The 19,826-nt window shown below is 38.9% G+C and overlaps 1 protein-coding gene across 2 annotated transcripts in view; it reads right to left on the bottom strand.

The window, feature by feature from the left end:
* Window positions 1-9,318: 9,318 nt before the first annotated feature.
* Window positions 9,319-19,826, bottom strand: part of Tnip3 (TNFAIP3 interacting protein 3) — a 92,723-nt gene continuing 82,215 nt past the window's right edge. The window contains exon 9 of one of the 2 annotated variants that reach the window (XM_037203790.1): window positions 9,319-12,249. In XM_037203790.1, the coding sequence (XP_037059685.1) occupies window positions 12,218-12,249 (32 nt within the window). In that variant the 3' untranslated portion in view covers window positions 9,319-12,217. The remainder of the gene's footprint in view (window positions 12,250-19,826) is intronic. The other variant, XM_037203788.1, reaches the window with a different exon arrangement.

Here is a 19,826-nt window from a genome sequence, read left to right as displayed (position 1 = left end):
AGGGAAGTTCCTGGAGAGCCTGGTCCTTCTTCAGTGCTGGAAGCCTGGAATAACAACCCAGTGGGTCTGTTATCAGCAAAGGAATTAGCAGGAGCACCAGGGTAAACCTACTCAATTCAACAGTAAAAGGGAAGTCAAAGCAGGCAAGACAGAAGGGCAATGGAGGAGAAGGCAAATAATCTTTCTTCTGCTATGCCATTTTTATCTGGACTGCTAACAGAAGGTGCTGCCCACACTTGGGGGCAGGGGCTTTTTCCATGCCAGATAAGGCAATTAAAACAGTTCTTTGGGTGAGGCTCCCTGCTCAGGTGATTATACTTTGGGGCAAACTGTTGTCAAAACCAATTGGTAGACCTCTCATATTGAGTTTCTAATCCAGATTCTGTGCTATGGCTTGAGAATCTGCATTACCAGAAAGCCACTAGCCGGGCTTGCTACTGCTGGTGATCACTTTGAGGACAGTAGCTGTAAATATGAATGTTGCACTTCATCACAATGAAAGAATCATTACTGAAATGCCAAAATTGCAGTTTGTGGCAAAGTCCCTAAGTTAACATGTGGACTTCTCTGCTACTAAGAAAGATAGACAACTTGGCCCAGACAACTTACCAAAGTGTCCTATGCAAAGTGGCAAGTCAGATGCAGCAGTGTTTCAAACCCTGTCTCATAGGTGCAGAAAGTTGTCTGTGTTAGGCAAGACTGGTTGGGCTATGCCAAGTAAATGGAAGGTGCAGAAATACCAACTGGCTTCGGTTTTCCATTAAATAATGAAGATTCTGGATGGTGAGTTTGAAGACCTGCATGTGCCCCAACATGAATCACTGTGAATTTGTCTTTGTACACAATAATTTATATTTGAAGAACACAGTAAGTTGGGAACAAGGACAAAAGGAACAGGAAGAATAGACTTCCTGGTGATGTCACAAGTGGTCTGAGAGCCATATGGATTCTTTTCAGATCAAAAGAATCACCACGAGTCAGCAAGCTACCCTGGACCATGCATTATTTAAGCTCCTCTTGATTAAATGGCTTACGTAGCTCCAAATGAATCACTGAGTTCACTGGAAACAGAACTAACTCTTTCAGCTGTTCCTCCTGTTCTGACTGCCAAATATACCTCTTCAGTGAACAAGTCTTACCCAATGAAATAACAGCCAGTCCAGGACTTAGTAGAATAAGCTGTATGGTAGAAGGAATCTCTAACATTTGTCTCTGAGTGACCAACCTTTCCAGCAGTCTGTATTACTCATAGGTTGTTATAATAATATAAATCCACAAGCTAATTTGGGGAAGCAATAAGTGATGGGTCGTACTTCAAATGGAATAAGCTTCCTATAACAGTTATTCTGAAAAGGAGCACAGTGGTTCTGAAAATAAAACTGTGTAGGCACTGCATAAATACCATAGGAAAACATTACAGAATCTTATTAGGAATGCTGTTGGAAGAAGTGGCTGTGCTGGGAGGGTGGAGTTCACCCTTCAAGTTTCTTTAAGAGGAAGGTTGGAACTATTGAGTTAGCGCTCAGCTCCTCTCATTAAAAGGGACTTAAATGAAGACTCCTGACTGAGAAAGGGAGGCTAGGCAGGCTGGGTGAAGAAGGCTTCGGCTAACAAGCCTGGTATGGGGGCTCACACAGAGAACCAGCACAATTGACTCCCTTTGTTGTTTTCACGTGGACGGATGTATAGGCGTGAAGGCCCTGATGGGTTAGTTAAGGATATCCCTAGAAAAGGAGCCAGATGGTATAATAAAGCCTAGCCCAGATCAATGTGACATGGCCTCTGCAGCACCCTTTAGTACGGCTCTAACTGGGAGAAAAAAGAAATCTGTTTGTTCTCCTTGCAGTTATATGCTATGCTCTTGTGCTGTGAATGTCTTGAATGTGCCCATATAAATGCAAAAGGCTAAGACCGATGCAGAGCATTATTTGACTGTGCACACAAAGGGACTTCAATTAGCCCTCCTCCAGGATGTCAGGATTTGATGGTGCTATTGTTTACTCCACATATAAGGCCAAACTAGGTAGCCACAAATTACAGATGGTCTGATGAAGAAAGATTGACTAGAGTTCTTTTATGCCCATACTGTGAGTTCAACAGCTTTGAGTTCCTAACAGCTGTGTTTTCAAACATGGAGGATCACCTGGTCCCAGTGGTTAATTCCCCATTTATTTTGCCTTTAGAGGGTACACTCACTGGTTTTCATAGTTGAGCCCAAGGTCATATTCAAACATGAATATTCTTGATTATGGGACCATTCTCAGGAGATGAGGCTGAGGAAATCATGTCCAGATTTGATTCTCACTTCTAGAGTAAACAACATCTTGGAAATGCATCAGCACTAGAACTGGGTCTGGAGACCAGGTTACAGCAGGTTGGGGGTCCCATGATTAGAAATGACACAGTGTGAAAATGGCAGCTCACCTTTGTAATGGCTTAGTGTTTGTGGCCTTGAAGACATTCCTTAAGAACTTTGGAAAGTGTAACAAAGGAGGACAGCTGACTTCTCAAAGATCTTAGTTATTGATATTAAATCTTCACCAACTGACTCTTAAAATTTTTGATGCATATTTGACCTCTGTAATGCAACTTTTCTTCATAAGCCCAGTGTCCAAAGTTCACTGAGCTTATGCCAATTTATTTATGCAGTTCTAGTGGCTTTCCTAGATAGTATTTTGTTCAACCTTCCATTGTATTTCCTTGTGTTTTCATTTCAACTGTATGCAAAACTAATTGTCAAGGTTATTTCTTGAAATTGGTGATGAGTCTTCAATATTTTTGTCAGTCTTAGGATACCTGCATGATTCTTTTCATAGAAGAAACACACCAAACCATAAAAGTCATGGAATCATGCCCCAGTAGTCTGCTTCTCAAGACCAGGGCATTGTTACCAATCTTCTTCTAAATCTTCACCAACCTCAAACCTCAGTTCTTCTGGTGCTGAGGCATTTCGAAGATGTTGTTTGTTCTAGAAGTAAGAATCAAATCTGGACATGATTTCCTCAGCCTCATCTCCTGAAAATGGTCCTGTAATCAGGAATATTCATGTTTGAATATGGCCTTGGGCTTGGGCTCAACTATGAAAACCAGTGAGTCTACCCTCTAAAGGCAAAGTAAACAGAGAATTAACCACTGGGACAAGGTGATCCTCTATGTTTGGAAAACACAGCTGTTAAGAATCCAAAGTTGTTGAGTTCTATGAGCATCACCACCAACATCAGAATACAAACCAGAAGACAGGGATATTTCAATATTGAGTTCAATTTTGCATATATGAGTCTAGAAAGAATAAACAAAGGAATAAAAGGCAAACAAATCTTTTAAAATAAAACCTGATCTCCCTCTTGGTGTGGACCCAGGGTCCCCCTAGATCTTTCCTGCTACTCTTCTCAGCCTTCCCCTTTAGCCTATCTCCATTCCTTTGAAACACTTTCTGGCAGAGAGGATGGAGGTAAGCAACTTTTCATTTTCTTCTTGTCCTCCATTCTGATCTCTTCAAATTTACTCTAAATCCTGCTGTAGCCTGCCTGGAGGATCCCCCCTTCCCACCGTACTTTCATTTCCCGGGACTCAACCTCTTGATACAGACCTAGGATCCCCCTAGCTTTTTCCAACTGCCTCTCTCAGTCTTTTCTCCTACTCTATCTCTATGCTTTTATATCACCCACCTACTAGTAGAAGCATAATTTATCAGGGATCCTACATCTACCACACTTACCTAGAATCTAGAGTGGTCAGCAAAAAACAAAGAATGGAATACCCATTCAATAAAGACAAAACCAGAGAATGAAACAACAAAGAACATCTCAAGCATCATACTTACAGATGCCTTGATTCCAGAGCAGAAGCACAAACATGAATAAATAAATAAATAATAAATAAATAAATAAATAAATAAATAAATATGCCATCTCCAGAAGCCAGTAACCCTACTGTAATAGAACCTTAGAAATAGTAAATTCTATTTAAGTGCAAGATAAGGTATTCAAAACAACAATTATGAATTTGTTCAAGGACCTTAAGGAAGATATGAACAGATGCCTTAATGAAGACAATGAAAATATAAGCAGTGGAATGAAACCATGAAAGTGTTTCAAGACATGAAAGTAAAAATAAAATCATTAAAGAAAGACAAACTGAAAACAAAAAACTTAGGATGTCAACCAAAAACCTCACCAACCGAACTCTAAGACATGGAAGAAAAAATGTTAGGACCTGAAGATAAGATAGAAGAAATGGGTAGCTCATTCAAGAAAAATGTTAATTTAAAAAAAAATTCCAGGTACAAAACATCCTGGAAATCTGGGGCACTATGAAAAGACCAAACCTACAAATAACAGGGATAGAAGGATGAGAATAAACCCCAGTCAAAGGCACAGAAAATATTTTTTAACAAAATTATAGAAGAAAAATTCCCCAATCTAAAGAAACAGGTATCTATTAAGGTACAAGAAACATTTAGAACATCAAAAAGACAGGGCCAGAAAAAATTCCTGACCACAAATAATAAACAAAGCACAAAATGTATAGAACAAAAAAGATATTAAAAGCTACAACAGGAAAAGACCATGTCATATATAAAGGCAGGACCATTAGACTAACACCCAACTTTTGCATGTAGACTCTCAAAGTCAGAAGAGCCTGGACAGATGTTCTCCAAGATCTAAGAGACTACAGATGACAGCCCACAACACCCAGCAAAACCAGCAATCAAAACTGACAGAAAAAGAAAAACGTTCAACAATAAAAACAAATTTAAGCTATTTTTATTTACCAGTACAGCTCTACAGAAAGCCTTGGAAGGAAAACTTTGATCTAAGGGGTAACTACACCCAAGAAGACACAAGAATAAATAATCCAAGAACAGTAAAAATACAAAAGAAATGTAACATGATCACATTGTAGCAACAAAATAACAGGAATGAAAAAACATTGCTCACTAATAACTCTCAGTGTTAGTGGTCTCAGTTCCCCAATAAGAAGACAGAGTAAGAGACTGGATTAGAAAGCAGAATCAACTTTCTGCTGCATCGAAGAAATGTACCTCACCATCAGGGATATACATCATCCTTGTTTAAAAGTATGAAAAAAGATATTCCAAGCAAATAGACCCAAGAAGGAATCAGATATAACTATGTAAATATCTGAAAAAATAGACTTCAAATAAAAAATAGGAAGGCTATCATAAACTCATTAAATGAAAAATCTGCCAAGAGGATATTATAATTCTAAACATTTATGTACCAAACACAGGAGTACCCATGTTCATAAAAGAAACACTACTACAGCTAAAATTATATATTGGCCCTCACACAATGATGGCGGGAGACTTTAATACACTGCTCTTGCCAATAGACAGTTTATCTGGACAAAGCTAAACATAGAAATGTGGGAGCTAGGCCGGGCGGTGGTGGCACACGCCTTTAATCCCAGCACTTGGGAGGCAGAGGCAGGCGGATCTCTGTGAGTTCGAGGCCAGCCTGGGCTACCGAGTGCGTTCCAGGAAAGGCGCAAAGCTACATAGAGAAACCCTGTCTCGAAAAACCAAAAATAAATAAATAAATAAATAAATAAATAAATAAATAAAATAAAATAAAATAAAAAATAAAAATAGAAATGTGGGAGCTAAGTGATGTCATAAATCAAATGGACCTAGCAGATATCTACAGAACATTTCACCAAAATACTGAAGAATATACTTTCTTCTTGGCAACTCATGGAACTTTCTCCAAAATTGAACATGTATTAGGACACAAAATAAGTCTCAACAGATACAAAGAAAAACATTGAAATAACACCCTGATCCTATCTGACCATCGTGGATAAAGCTGGATATCAACAGCAATTGAAACAGCAAAAAGTAGGCAAACTCATGGAAATTGAGCAATTCATTACTGAATGCAAATTGGGTCAAGACAAAAATCAAGAAGGAAACTAAAAACTCTTTAGACTTGAATGAAAATAAATATATAACGTACCCAAACCTGTAAGACACCATGAAGACAATTCTAAGAGGTAAGTTCATTGAACTAAGTGCCTACATCAAAAAACTGGAGAGATGTAAAATTAGTAATTTAATGAAACATATGACAGTTCTAAAAAAACAAGAATAAATAGTATCCAAAAAGAGCACACAGGAAAAAATAATCCAACTCAGGGCTGACACTAATGAAACAACAAACAACATCAAGAATCAATGGAATGAAGAATTAATATCTTGAGAAAATTAATAAGATTGACAAACATTAAGCCAAATTAACATAGACACACAGAGAATATCCAAAATAATAAAAGGAGAGGTGAGAAGGGGAACACTACAACAGACACCAAGGAAATTCAGAGAATCAAAGGACACACTTTAAAAATTTGTATGGCACCAAACGAGAAAACCAAAAACAAAACGATGAATTTCTTGATATACACAAACTACCAAAGTTAAATCAAGATGAAATAAGCAATTTAAACAGATTCACAACCCCTAGTGAAATAGAGACAGTAATTAAAACATCTCCCAACCAAAAAACAGCCCAGGCCTAGGTGGATTCAGTGTAGAATTTTGGCAGACCTTCGAAGAAGAATTAATGCCGATATTCCTCAAATTATCCCACAAAATAGAAATTAAAGTAACACTTCCTAATTCTTTTTAGAAGGTCACTATTTTCCTGATACCAAAAACACAGAAAAACTCAACAAAAAAGGAGAATTATAGATCAACATTCCTTCTGAACATAGATGCAGAAATTCTCAACAAAATACTTCCAAACCAAATCTAAGAACACATAAAAAAAATGATCAACTTGGCTTCATTCCAGAGATGAAGGGATGGTCCAATATATGTAAACCAATAAACTTTTTTTTCATCATTCTTTATTAAGAAATTTTCTACTCACTCCACATACTATCCACAAACCCCCTCCTCCCTCCTCCCACCCCAAGCCCTCTTTCCCAAGCCACCCCGCAACCCCACAACCCCCAAATCGAGGTCTCCCATGGGGAGTCAGCAGACCCTAGCACACTGAGTCTAGGCAGGTCCAAGCCCCTTCCCACTGCACCAGGACTGTGCAAGGTGTCACACCACAGGCACCAGATTCCAGAAGCCTGCCCATAGACCAGGGACAGATCCCGATCCCCCTGCCTTGGTGTCCCCCAAACAGTTTGAGCCAAACACTGTCTTCCATATCCAGAGGGCCTAGTCCAGTCCCATGGGGGCTCCACAGACACCAGTCCACAGTTCATGGGCTTCTACTAGTGTGGCTGGTAAACCAATAAACTTAATCCACCATATAAACAGATTAAAAGACAAAAACCACATTATCATCTCATTACATGCAGAAAAGGCCTTTGACAATGCAACATCCCTTTATGATAAAAAATACTGGAGAAACAAGGACTATAAGGACATACCTCAACATAATAAAGGCAATTTACAACAAGCTGAAATCAACCAAATAGGGGAAATTCATTTCCTCCAAATTCAGGAACAAAACATGGATATCTATTCTCTCCATCCCTATTTGATACGGTACTTGAAGTGGTTGGCTTATAAGGTTGAGGAGGCAGAGGTACAAGAAGAGTGTTCTTTACTTCGTGTATGTTTATGTGTATCATTCTCATGGGGAACAAGGAGTGTGAATGTATGTTGTATTTATGTGATATTATATAAACATATTGATACACACACACACACACACACACACACACACACACACACACACACACTAAGTATAGTGTGTACATTCAGAACATGCATATTTATATGCCAGTTCTGTAGGTGGGAGTGCGTGATGTGTGGAGTGTGTAGGTGTATGATAACACACAGTTCCTCTCCTATAGAATCACAAAGAAAAGGAGTGTAACTGCCCATGCTGGTTAGTTTTGTCAATTTGACACAAATTGGAGTGAGCTGGGAAGAAGGAACCTCAACTCAGAAAGTGCCTCTATTAGATTGGCCCATGGGCCTATCTTTGGGGAGTTTTCTTGATTAATAGTTGTGGGACGGCACAGCCCATTGTGACTAGTGCTACTCATGCTTGGTTGGTCCTGGATTATATAAGAAAGCAACCTGAGCAAGTCATGGGAAGAAAGGCAGTAAACCTTGCATGTTCTCTACTTCAGTTCCTTTTTCTAGGTTCTTATCTTGAGATCCTGTTGTGCCTTCTCTGAATACATTGTTACCTGTAAGCTTAATCAACTCTGTTCTTCCCTAACTTGCTTTTGGTCAGTGCTTTATCACAGTAACTAAGAAGTAAACTTAATATAGTGTTCTTCATAGTAGCTTTCTCTCTTGGAGCAGAAGATGGGAAAATGAATACTATGAAAGAGAAACTAAGCAGAAGAAATGATTCCAAAAATAACTGACAGACATTATAATGACTTTTTTTTCTTTTGAAGTATGTAACTGGGGTGCAAGTAATTGGGCAGAGGAAGAAACCTCAGTGTAGCTGTAATCTTAATGCTACAGAATCACTCTCTAGGAACTAGAGTCATATGGATCTTGGCAGGATGAAAGAGAAATGGCAGAAACAAATAAACAAACAAAAAAGGAACAACAGGACCCTTAATTTGGGGAGATCTTGGGCTGGCAACTGCTCTGTCCTCTCCTCCAAATGTGGATCCATCCACATGTAGTTCAAGAAGACAGGCAGCAGAGCCACTTAAAATAAGAAGGCATGTAAGTCATGACTGTTGGACTGAATATTACACTGCAATATTTAATACCTACTGCTGTGGAACAATCATTGTACACTGTAAATATGTGTTGCTCTCATTGCTAATAAAAAGTTGATTGGCCAATATCTATGCAGGATTTTGGGGGCAGAGACAATGCTGGGAAGGAGAAGAGCAGAGTCTGAGAGTCTGGAGCTAGATGCAGAGAAATCAGGTTATATAGAAAATGAGGTAACAAGCCATGAACCATGTGGTTGAACTTAGATAAGAAATATGGATTAAGGTGTAAGAGCTAGTCAGTAACAAGCCTAAGCTATCTGCTGAGCATTTATAATTAATATAAGTCTCTGTGTGGTTATTTCACGAGCAGGTGGTAGGGCAGAAAAGTCCACCTACAACCTACCATATATATTTTTGATCTGATTCTACTAGTGACTGGCCTTTGTTAAAAATGTTGAAATCCAAAGGCAACAACATGCCCATACTTGGAGTGCACACTTTGTGCACATCTAACTTTCTTCACATACTCTACATAAGATTTCTCTTAACTCAAGATGTAACTTAATAATTCCATACAATATGTAGTATTTTCTCTAAATTTTTTTCAAAACTATGCTCTATGATAGAACTTAGTGAGAACCAAGTGGACCACCACAGTGGACAGAACATTCTGGAGTATCCTAGAAAACAGAGCTGTGACATGTACACACCTGGGCCTCCCTTTTGTGCTCGGTTTTGAATCTTGGCTCTGTCCCCTCCTGGTCACGTGCCTCTGGGAAAATTACTGATCTTTTGTGAGCTTCAGATCGATCAGCCATCACAAGTACATCATTATGCTTCTCTTGGTGGTGTCAGAGCTCAGTGAATACACTACACCACAGAAAATAAAGCCTAAAGCGAATAAAACAGAGGGAAGCCAGCAAGGAGGAAGCAAGGCTGACCTCTGCCCCAGGTGTTACCATACCTGCAGTTTTCTTCTAAACACGTTACAACCAAAACAAAAAGAACACATGTCTCCCTTCATGTGATACCTTCAAGCTGAAGATCAAATTCTCCATGATCACCCAGAGCCTTGAAGTGTGCCTACTTTCATGTTTCCGTCCTCAGACAGGCATCATGACCTCCTTTCCTTTCAAAGCAACACAGCTGTTCCTCACTAATGTCTACAAACTCTATGTGAAAATAAAATAGAGCCACAGATATGAGGTAATGAACCTTATTATGATCCCAAGCAGGGAATTCTCCAGACATGTTACTGGGGAGAGGGACTTAGGAAGAGTGGGGATTGAAATCTCTCTGGAACAGTTTGATTCTGCATAAAGGGTTCCCTTTTCACACTTGCAGTCCCCCCACCCTGGGAGAAAAATGAAATTAGTTCTTATTAACTTAGGCTATTCCTCCCCTAGGTTAACATTTATGCATTCTTGACAGTGTTGAGCACCTTGTTAATTGGTAATAGGGTCAAGTTGGATAGTTAAACTATATTTTATTGCTGCAGACATTAGTTACTGGCCTGTGAAGAGGGTTTTCTTATGTGTACATTTTTTATTCTATAAGCACATCTTGCTTCATAGACTTAATTTATCGGGAGAAACAGACATTACAATGATTTTCTTAACAATCTGAAGAAATGGAATTCCAATATGCCGTATGCCTTCTTAGAGCTGACAGTTGTTTTTCTGAAATACTTGAAGGGATACTAGCCTACTGTAGCTAGCATGTGGCTCTGGCAGGCCTTGCCCTTCTCGCCCATTCCCCCTGCCTTGCTAAAAACCATTAGATTATATTCCTAAAGCTATCCACCAAAGTCTACTCCCTTATGTGGCCAATCCCTCCTCCTGAGGCTGACCACCAAAGTAGCTGAATCAAGGTACTGAAGTTCAGCAATCAAAAGCCCCCTTTGGCTCACCTAATTAACTTGCCAAATTAAAATTAAACACCTCATTCTAACATGAGGTTTCCCATTTTACCTTTATAAGCCACCATTTATTTGTCTATGGCCTCATCTGTTTCCCCTCTTTCCAGAGGCAGTCTGTTGTCCTGTAGGACAAATGTCCCTGACTCCTTTCCCTGGTTACCTTCCCCTACTCTCTCGTCCCTAAACCCCCTCTTTGTCTCTTATTCCCTGCCTTCTGTACCTCTGGGGCAAATAAAGCTCCTTTGTGATGAGAACTTGGTCTTGAGGGCCCTGAGTCATCACTTTTCCTTTCAATACATGAAGTAATGCCCAAGGATGACTTGTCTTTCTGATAAATGGCTGCATAAACAAAGGGCTTGGAAACTAATGAGGCAGGATCATTCTGCTTCTCCAAAAGGAAAATGTTTAGTTTCCTAAGACTTTTTTTTTAACCTTCTCATTATGCAGTGTGCACCCACAAATTAAAACAAAAATAGTTTGAGTTAGACAAGCCGCATAATTTTGGAAGTGAAGCTAGATAGATCCGGTTGTTTTATTTGCACATGCCCTGGATGTTCCTAGTTTTATTTAAGTTCATCTGGAAGTGTGAGATATTTGCAGATGTCACATTCTTGTTAGGAACATTCATTCTTACAAACAGGAACTCTTTTAGAAATCTGATAGATCCTTTGTAATTCAACTGCAGTAAAACTTAGGTATGTATTATTTTCAGGTTAATTAGTTCAAAAAGTCATAATTAAGTTTTCTTAAACCACTGGTCAAATCCACAAGATGGCAAAGAGACAGAACTTCAATGCATATATTTGGCAATTCCTGTTAACTATATATAGACAGAAGGTGGCCATCACCATCCTGTCAGGACATTACTCTTTCATAATCCAATTTACCTAAGGACAAAAGAGGCTCACGACTTTTGACAATTTTTAAAGTGATCCATTGGAAGGACAGTTTCATGTTTATCATTTTATTCAATTTGTGTCACTCCTTTAATCAGGGGAGTCTATAGGCCTTTTGATTGTCTATTCAAATTCATTTAGTTTAAAGTTCAGTAATAATGAACTTATTACTCATCAATAGTCTAACTGTCAAATCGATGAAGAACTAAGTTAGCCATTATGGAAGAAGGCTTTCTCCCAAAGACTATATCGTGTATTATTAATTTTATGAGATGGAGAATTGGCTGATCTGGCACTTGTGTTGCAACCCAGGCTGGTCTCGAACTCATTGCAATCCTCCTGCCTCAACTTTCCCATGGAATTACAGGAATGTGCCACCTTGCCTGGCTTGATATCTGTACATTCTAAATCAGCATATAACGTCACAACACCATAGCTGAAGTCACGTAAGTCCTGGAATCATCTTTGAAAACCCATCAGCAGTTAGTTGAAGAGAGTTTTGAGGAACAGCATGTAATGCAATCAGCTGCCCTGTCTCATTTGTGGAGAGAATCGGGACTTGGTTACGGAGTGTCTCTCGGCTCTCTCGTGTCTCAGTGGTCCTGATTTTTCCTGTATTTGGGCCACAAGGAAGATAACCAGGGACAGAGCTCAGAGAAGAACATGCATAGCTGTCCTGCAGAAGCAAAGTGGCCACAGCTGAGAGCCCATCGCTCATCTCTGCTAGCGCGTGCATCTATTGGTTGAATTTCCTTTCCGAGGAGAAACCTATGAAAGACAGTAAGAAAATGATTCAGATTACATTTTTAAATTTCGATTTTCTTCTGGCATAGGGATAGAAAACATAAACTTCTGGGTTGGCCAAAAGGAGAGATATTTCACTCATGAACTCCCCACACACTTATTCAGAAATCTAAAGGTGGGCAATCGACAGTCATTGTTTCAAGTACTAACACAGGCTAACCATTGAGGCAATCAGAATGGTCTAATTCTAATCATGAATGGAGAAGAATATTTTACATCAGAATTCTCATTCTCTCTGGTGTTGCAGTGGCTTGGGCATTTGCTTGTAAAGGTAAATCATCTCTACTGTTACCTCTCAGGCTTACCCTCCCCCCAAAGAAAAAGCACTTGCCAAATGCACACAATTGCTGGTTAAAATGTTTCCTTAGTACATGCCTGGAATTCAGTACTTGAGAGGCTGAGGTAGGAGGTTGACCTCGACCAGTGGGCACTAAAGAGCAATATGTTGTCTCAAAAAAAACTAAAAGAAGGGTAAAATGGTACTGACTGTATTGTAAAAGCCACAGAAAATACCATAATTTGTAAAATTTGTTAGTGCAGTATGAAGCTGAAGCTGAAAGTGTTTACATATTTTCATAGGCTTTGGATAGAACAGCATAAGTGAGCACGAGAGAGAAGATAGAACCAGAAGTTTACACGTGGCTGCAGGAAACAAGAATAGAGTTGTCATTAAAGAACATGTTTCATTTATTCATCATAACATAGAAATATATTGAGTATTTATGTTTGATAGCCTGCACTTGGAATACCCAAGACATGAAAAGCTAACATCTTTGTTAAAAAAAAAAAAAAAAAGCCATGAGGAAAATGTTAGTTTTCTCCATCTAAAAAAACATCTCTATGAAACAGATAAAAATCAGTACAGAAAACCACAAGCCATCAACACGCAAAGAACAAGTGATGATGTGGTGCCCAGCCCCCACTGTAATATCTACAACACAGCTCCTGCATCTAAGGTTTAGTGATTCTAGCAGAAGAGGGGGTAGAAAGGTTGTAAGAGCCAGAGGAACAGGGAGTTTGCTATGAGACTGTCTCCTAGAAAGGTCAGAGGTTACACCCATGAAGTCTCATCAGATGGTTGCCTAAAAAATGACCTGCACAAAGATGACACCAACAGGTAGGCTACCATGGAAGGGGGAAGTTCATGGGGCCACAACTCTAGGCAAAGAACTATAGGCAACAAAAGTATGTATGCTGACAGGGGAGAAATAACCTTCTCCAGGGAAAAGTCCCCAATGTGTTTTAGATACCAAGTGGTCAGCCTTGAAATCATATACAAACAAATAACATTATATAGAATTAGCAGATTATATTTATACATTTAGAAATACATATGTAAACATATATAAATATGTATTCCTAAATATGTTAACACATTTACATATTTGTAAATTTATTATAATATATATATATACACAGAGAGAGAGACATGTAACAACAATTAAAAATACAAGCCATGAATTTGAGAGAAGGTGAGGGGGTACATGGGAAGAATTAAAAAGAGGAAAAGGAGGAGGGAAGATGATGTACTTATATTTTCATTTCAAGAAGATTTAAAAAAAAAACAGGTTTCAGAAAAGTATGGCCATCATAAAAAAGGTAACTGACGAAGTACTGTGACAGAGAGGAGAGGTCATTACACACTCCTTCAGAAATAAGACGCAGAAATGTTATTACACACTCCTTAAAGAGAAGCAAGATGCATGTGATTATGTAATATGACAACACTTCTTATTATAGTAAGTCATAACAATGGAGAAGCCAAAGCTAGAAGCTTTCTGTGCATTAAGAAGATAAATAATTGTCACACTGAAGCGTAATTCACCAGTGTAACTAAGGGGGTTAGGACTGAATACACTAAGGGCTCCTGTCTGCAGGCATGTTTAAAAGGCCCTCTTGTCATTTGGCCAGTGCTGTTTTGAGATAGGTAGAGCTAAGATCCTTATCATCTTGCTTTGGAAAGAGGCTGTGGCCATGAAATAACCCATAGCAGAATGGGAATTTGACAAAACCAAAGTCATACTTTTTTTTTTCTGAAGGGAAGATAGAGTTTTCCTAAAACCTAGGCCAGTTTTCCCAAACCTGCTTCCCATTTGAGATGCAATAATATACAGCTTGTTCTCCTTCCTAAAAGCCTTTAGTTTCTGTTTAAGAGAACATAAGCAATTTACTAATTTAAGTAACTAATTATATATCATACCCATTTATCCATCTGTCTTCTATCTGTCATCTATCTATATGTTCATCTATTATACATCATCTGTCTATATTAATTGTCATCTATTTACTGTCTATATATTGTCTATTATATATTATCTGTCTATATTTATTAATTATTCATATATTATCTATTATCTATTCATCTATTACCAACTATCATTTATTACTCTCTATTATCTATCATCATAGCTATCTATCATCTATATATCTATTATTTATCATCTATTTATTGTTCATCTATTATCAATCATCTACCAATCACCTTTCATCACAGCTATTACCAATACATCTATCATCTATTACCTATCACCTAGCTAACCCTATATCTCTATCCATCAATATATCTGTCACATATCCCTCTTTATCTACATATTATTCTAATATCTATCATCTTTCTATATACTGTCTATATATCACCTATCACCTCCTATCATTGATCTATTATCTATCTTTCTAACATCTATCTTTCATCTATCTGTATGTATCATCTATCTGCCCATCTACGTTCTATCAGTTTATAATCTGTCTATCCATCCAACATGAACCTACCTTCTATATATTCTCTATCATCTATCATTCAGCTGTGTATATATCTTCTATTTATCATACAGTATCTAACAACCCATTCTCTATCCATCTATCATATATTATCTACCTATCCATTGTCTATTCACCTATAACCTAGTTATCATCTATTTATAATATATATATCACTATCTAACTTTATTCATCTACTGGGTACATATATATAGTTGTTAATTAAAGTATTCAACATTGTGAATTAATGTTTCAATGGGAATATATTTATTGCTTTTATGTTTATATATACTTTAATAGTTCTTTAGCAAAATCATTGCATTTAGCGATAAGCAGAACTTTTGAGAGATTTTCTATTTTAATTACTAGTAGAATAAGGGAAAATGTGTTTTACAAGGAAAATATTCTCAATAACCTATCTGTACTGGATACTATCCTAAGTATAATTGTAAACATCCTGTTTCTTGTATCTCAGAGTAAGCTTTGCTATTTATATAGTCACTTTGTTTTTGCATCCTGACAGGAACAGTGAAATAGCAAGTAGCCAGTGTTTTTACTACCATAAGCATTATCTATAATGATACAATATAAAAACTGCTATAAAAAACATAGAAACTTAAAATTAAAGATGCTGGTTTTCAAAATAAGATATTATAATTTATTAGAATTAAAAATCATGCATGTTTGACTTTATTTTATTTTACCTACTATTAGTTCAGGATAGTCCATATTTCTTGGTAGTCCTAATGTGGGATTTGCTGTCAGGCTACCTAGACTTTCCTATGCCCCAGACAATAACAAGCTGTATGCATGTTAACAAGTTATGTTATCTTTCTGTGCTTCAAATCTCCACATTTATAAAACATGGACAGTTGTGGTGATATTTTGTGTATGCTCTAACAAATAAAGCTTGTCTGAAGGTCAGAGGGCAAAGCCAGCCACTAGTTAGCCATAGAGGCCAGGCAATGGTAGTACATACCTTTAATCCCAGCACTCAGGAGGCAGAGGCAGAGCCAGAGGCAGATGGATCTCTGTGAGTTCAAGGCCACCCTGGGCTACACAAGACTGATCCAGTCTAAAATAGCAACAGAGCCAGGCAGTGGTGGCACACACCTTTGATTCCAGCATTTAGGATCTCATGCCTTTAATCTCAGCACTAGGGAGGTCATATGGCTGGGTGGAGAGAAAAATATAAGGTGGGAGGAGACAGGAGCTGAGAGCTCTTTCTGGCTGAGGATTTGGTAGAGGTAAGAACTCTAGCATCTGGCTGCTCTGCTTCTCTGATCTGTCAGCATTTACGCTGATATCTGGCTTTGGTTTTCATTAAGACCAATTAGGATTCATGCTACTTAACAGGGTTGCTATAAAGCTGTGATCAAGTATTATATGTATACACAAAGCACCTAAAATAATGTTTGCCATGTGGTCAGTATTATGGATTGAATTGTACCCTGGAGAAGAGACCTTTAATTCCCAAAGTCTGGAAATACATCTTTGCATATGAGACTGCGTGGTGATAAGGTAGCTCTCCTCAGAGTTACCTGCCACTCAGCAGAACCAATGTATTTCAGGTAAAAGGGAGTTTTGAGTATGAACACAGAGGAAGATGGTCATGTAAAAGGAAGGTACAAATAGGAGCTGAGCTGACCCGTGATGGCTGTTTACAATGTTTACTTTTCTTCACCTGAGAGGCAATCCCTTGGACATGTCTGTGAGGGTGTTTCTAGAAAGGTATAATTGAGCTGGGAAGATCTACTTGAATGTGGGCAAGGGCCATCCATGGACTTGGGTTCTGCACCGAATAAAACAGAGAGCGAGTGGAACACCAGCATTCATCTTATCCTGCTTGCTCACAGCTGGCTCAGTAAAACCAGCTGCTCTTGCTCCTGAGACCACGTGTTCCCTGCTGGGGTGGCTCAAACTCTAAGCCCAAATAAACCCTTCCTCTCTTGTGTTGCTTTTTGTTAGATATTTCGTTACAATGATGAGAAAAGCAATTCATGTTCAGAATACCTGGAACTACCAGAAGTTGAAAGAGGCAAGGCAGGAACCTCCCTTACAGAGTTTTTTGAGGGATCATGACCTTGTCAACACCCTGATTTGAAACCACTAGGAAGAATGTTTCTGCTCTCTGAAACCAACTAGTTTTTGGTCTGTGTATTCCATTCCTACAAAACAAGTCTAGCCGGTGTTCAGAGTGGTAGAAATGGTCAACTATGATGTTTAGGCACTGGTCTTTTCTACTTCTAGCACATTGTCACAAGTCCTTATTTCATAACCTTCTAAGTCATTAAGCAAACTCCCACTCCGCACCACAAGAGAAGTTGACAGTGCACTCCAGGGCCAGGCATGCTATGCAGCCAGCCAGAGCTCTCTGACGTTTGAAGAAAACAAACAAGCAGCGTGTTTTCAAGATGGACTAACTCTGTTATGCCAGAGTCATTCTGGAAATATGAAAGCAATTCCCCATCCCACCCCCAAAGCACATGAAAGGAGATGGAAATCTGCTTTGTAAAATCACCTTTGTAAACGGAAGCTGTCGCTCATTAACATCTGTGGATTTCAACACATGAAAAAGCTCATTGTTTTGTGATGTTCAGAGAGGAAGCAGGCAATTCTCCAACGCTTTGGGAATGTTCATTGATTTCAATGTGTCTCCAAAGCATTCAAACTAACCACAGACAATGGATGAGCTCAAGGCTGGAAGTTAGTTGACTGGAGGGTTATGCCAGGTGGTATTCAGCTCCATCCCTGCTCCAGATACAACTAGCCTTCCTCGCTGTGTGAGCATTTTTTCCACCCAAACAAAAGTTCCTGGTTCACAAATGTGGACCCCAAAGACCCTGACCAAATGCCCCTAAATCTTCTTCAGGATACCCTCAGTCTCTGCAGAACTAGGGGTACTGCAGGAGACACTGTCTGTTGAGTGGTAAAGGAGGTAGGGAGGAATCAGAATGTGCCAGCTGTGCTGCCTTGAAGCCGACAGTAGCCTAGAGAGAAGGGAAAAAGGTACCTGTGGGCAAGGAGCTAGGCTCATGCTGAGGCAGAGAACTGGCTTAAAAAGAGCATTTTAAATCCTCTCTTCCCAGCAATGTTCCCTATCAAGGTAAAGAATGGACTGTAACAATTTCTAAATGTAATTTATAGTTTACGTACAGTATGCAACTCTCCATTTACTCTTGAACCTGACATTGATTATTTAAAAAATTCTGCTGGTATTGAAATTTCACCATCCATCACTTGTTTACCTTTTACAATGCGTGTGAAGCATTTCCAGGTAAGATGGTAGCCTTACAGGCATCTCTATGTGACCTGGTGAAGGGAAGGAATCAGAATGAGAAGAAAGAAAAAAAGACTCTCTTCAAAAACAGAGAGTTGGAAGTTCACAAAGGTAGTGATAGAATATTTTAAAAGTAGAAAGAAAATGAAAGTATTATCCAGAGAAGAAGCCAAGCCAACCACAGCTCCAACTATGTGGGCCCCCAAGCAGGGAGGCAGAAGTCTCCTCCAAAAGGTCAGCCAGGAGAGCTCTTCGGAAAGACAGTGGCAGTCCTGTTCCCAGGGCAAGCCATGGGCCTCAACAGCCTCAAAGCCAGTTGTGGGTTCTGGTGAGACAGAGATCTCTGCAATGTGTAGGAATCTCATTTTGTCACTCTGTATGGCTTGGAGGACAGGGGTCATGTGCCATCTACAGCAAGGACCTATTGTTTAAAACAGCTACCCTGGTGACATTAACACAGGAAAAAAAATCACAAGACCCCAGAAACCTGAATTTAATTTGCCACAGTGCAATGGACAGCCTCTGAAAGCAGCTGTGAAACGCTGGAGGACAGATGATGCCAAGGCTAGAGTACCTAGCTCTGCTGTGGGCTGCCAGGAGCAGATCTCATGAATGTCAATAATCCTGCAGTCTGACAGTCCTGAGACTGAGGTCAGGCAACCCCTGCAGACATCTATTTCTGATTACTGCTATAGAACCTGGAAATTCTGAAGCCCAGCGGTCTGCTTGACATTCACAGCTGCGTCTTTCCATCAGGGTGATTAAACCCTTAGGAGGCCTTGGAAGCACAAACACAAGTCTCCTCAACAATGACAGCATATGAAAGAATAAATGTCATGACAGGAGTAACTAAACAAAGGAGAACTAACAGGAAATTCATCTCATCCCACACAGCGAACCAGCCCTTGATACAGACAGACAGAAGAAACAGATCAAACAGTAATCCAGCCAGGCAGAAACAACCACAAAATTGAAGAAATTGGCAAATATCTCCAAATGAAATCTTAAATGCAAATGGTCTCACCTCCCCAATCAAGAGACCCAGTCTGGACGACTGGAAGAGAAAACTAGATCCAATCACCTGTTGTCTCTAAGAGACACAGCTTTCTGGTAAGAACACCACAGACTGAGAGGCAAAGAATGAAAATTAATATATCAAGCTACAGAAGGGAAGCAAGACAAAACCCTACACAAACTAAACAAAAGAAACAGAGAGAAGATCTAAATCAATAAAATCAAAGGGGGATATGACAACAGATGACAGTGAAATCCAGAGGATCATTAGGAAAAAACATAGAAAAAAACATTACACAAAAAAAAAATTTTAAAAAGCAGAGAACTCTAGAAAAAAAATGGATAAATTCCTTGACACATATGAGATATCAAAGTGATTTCAAGGACATATTTTAAAAACTTAAGAAGATCCAAACAAATGACAGGTTTGAAGAAGGAATAAAAGATCTACTTACAAAGAAAAATACAGGACTAGATGGATAGAACTAGC

Source organism: Peromyscus leucopus, chromosome 3 (genome assembly GCF_004664715.2).
Source record: "Peromyscus leucopus breed LL Stock chromosome 3, UCI_PerLeu_2.1, whole genome shotgun sequence".
Lineage (NCBI taxonomy): Eukaryota > Metazoa > Chordata > Mammalia > Rodentia > Cricetidae > Peromyscus > Peromyscus leucopus.
The sequence above is the reverse complement of the archived record's forward strand: the minus strand, read 5'-3'. Positions and strand labels throughout refer to the sequence as shown.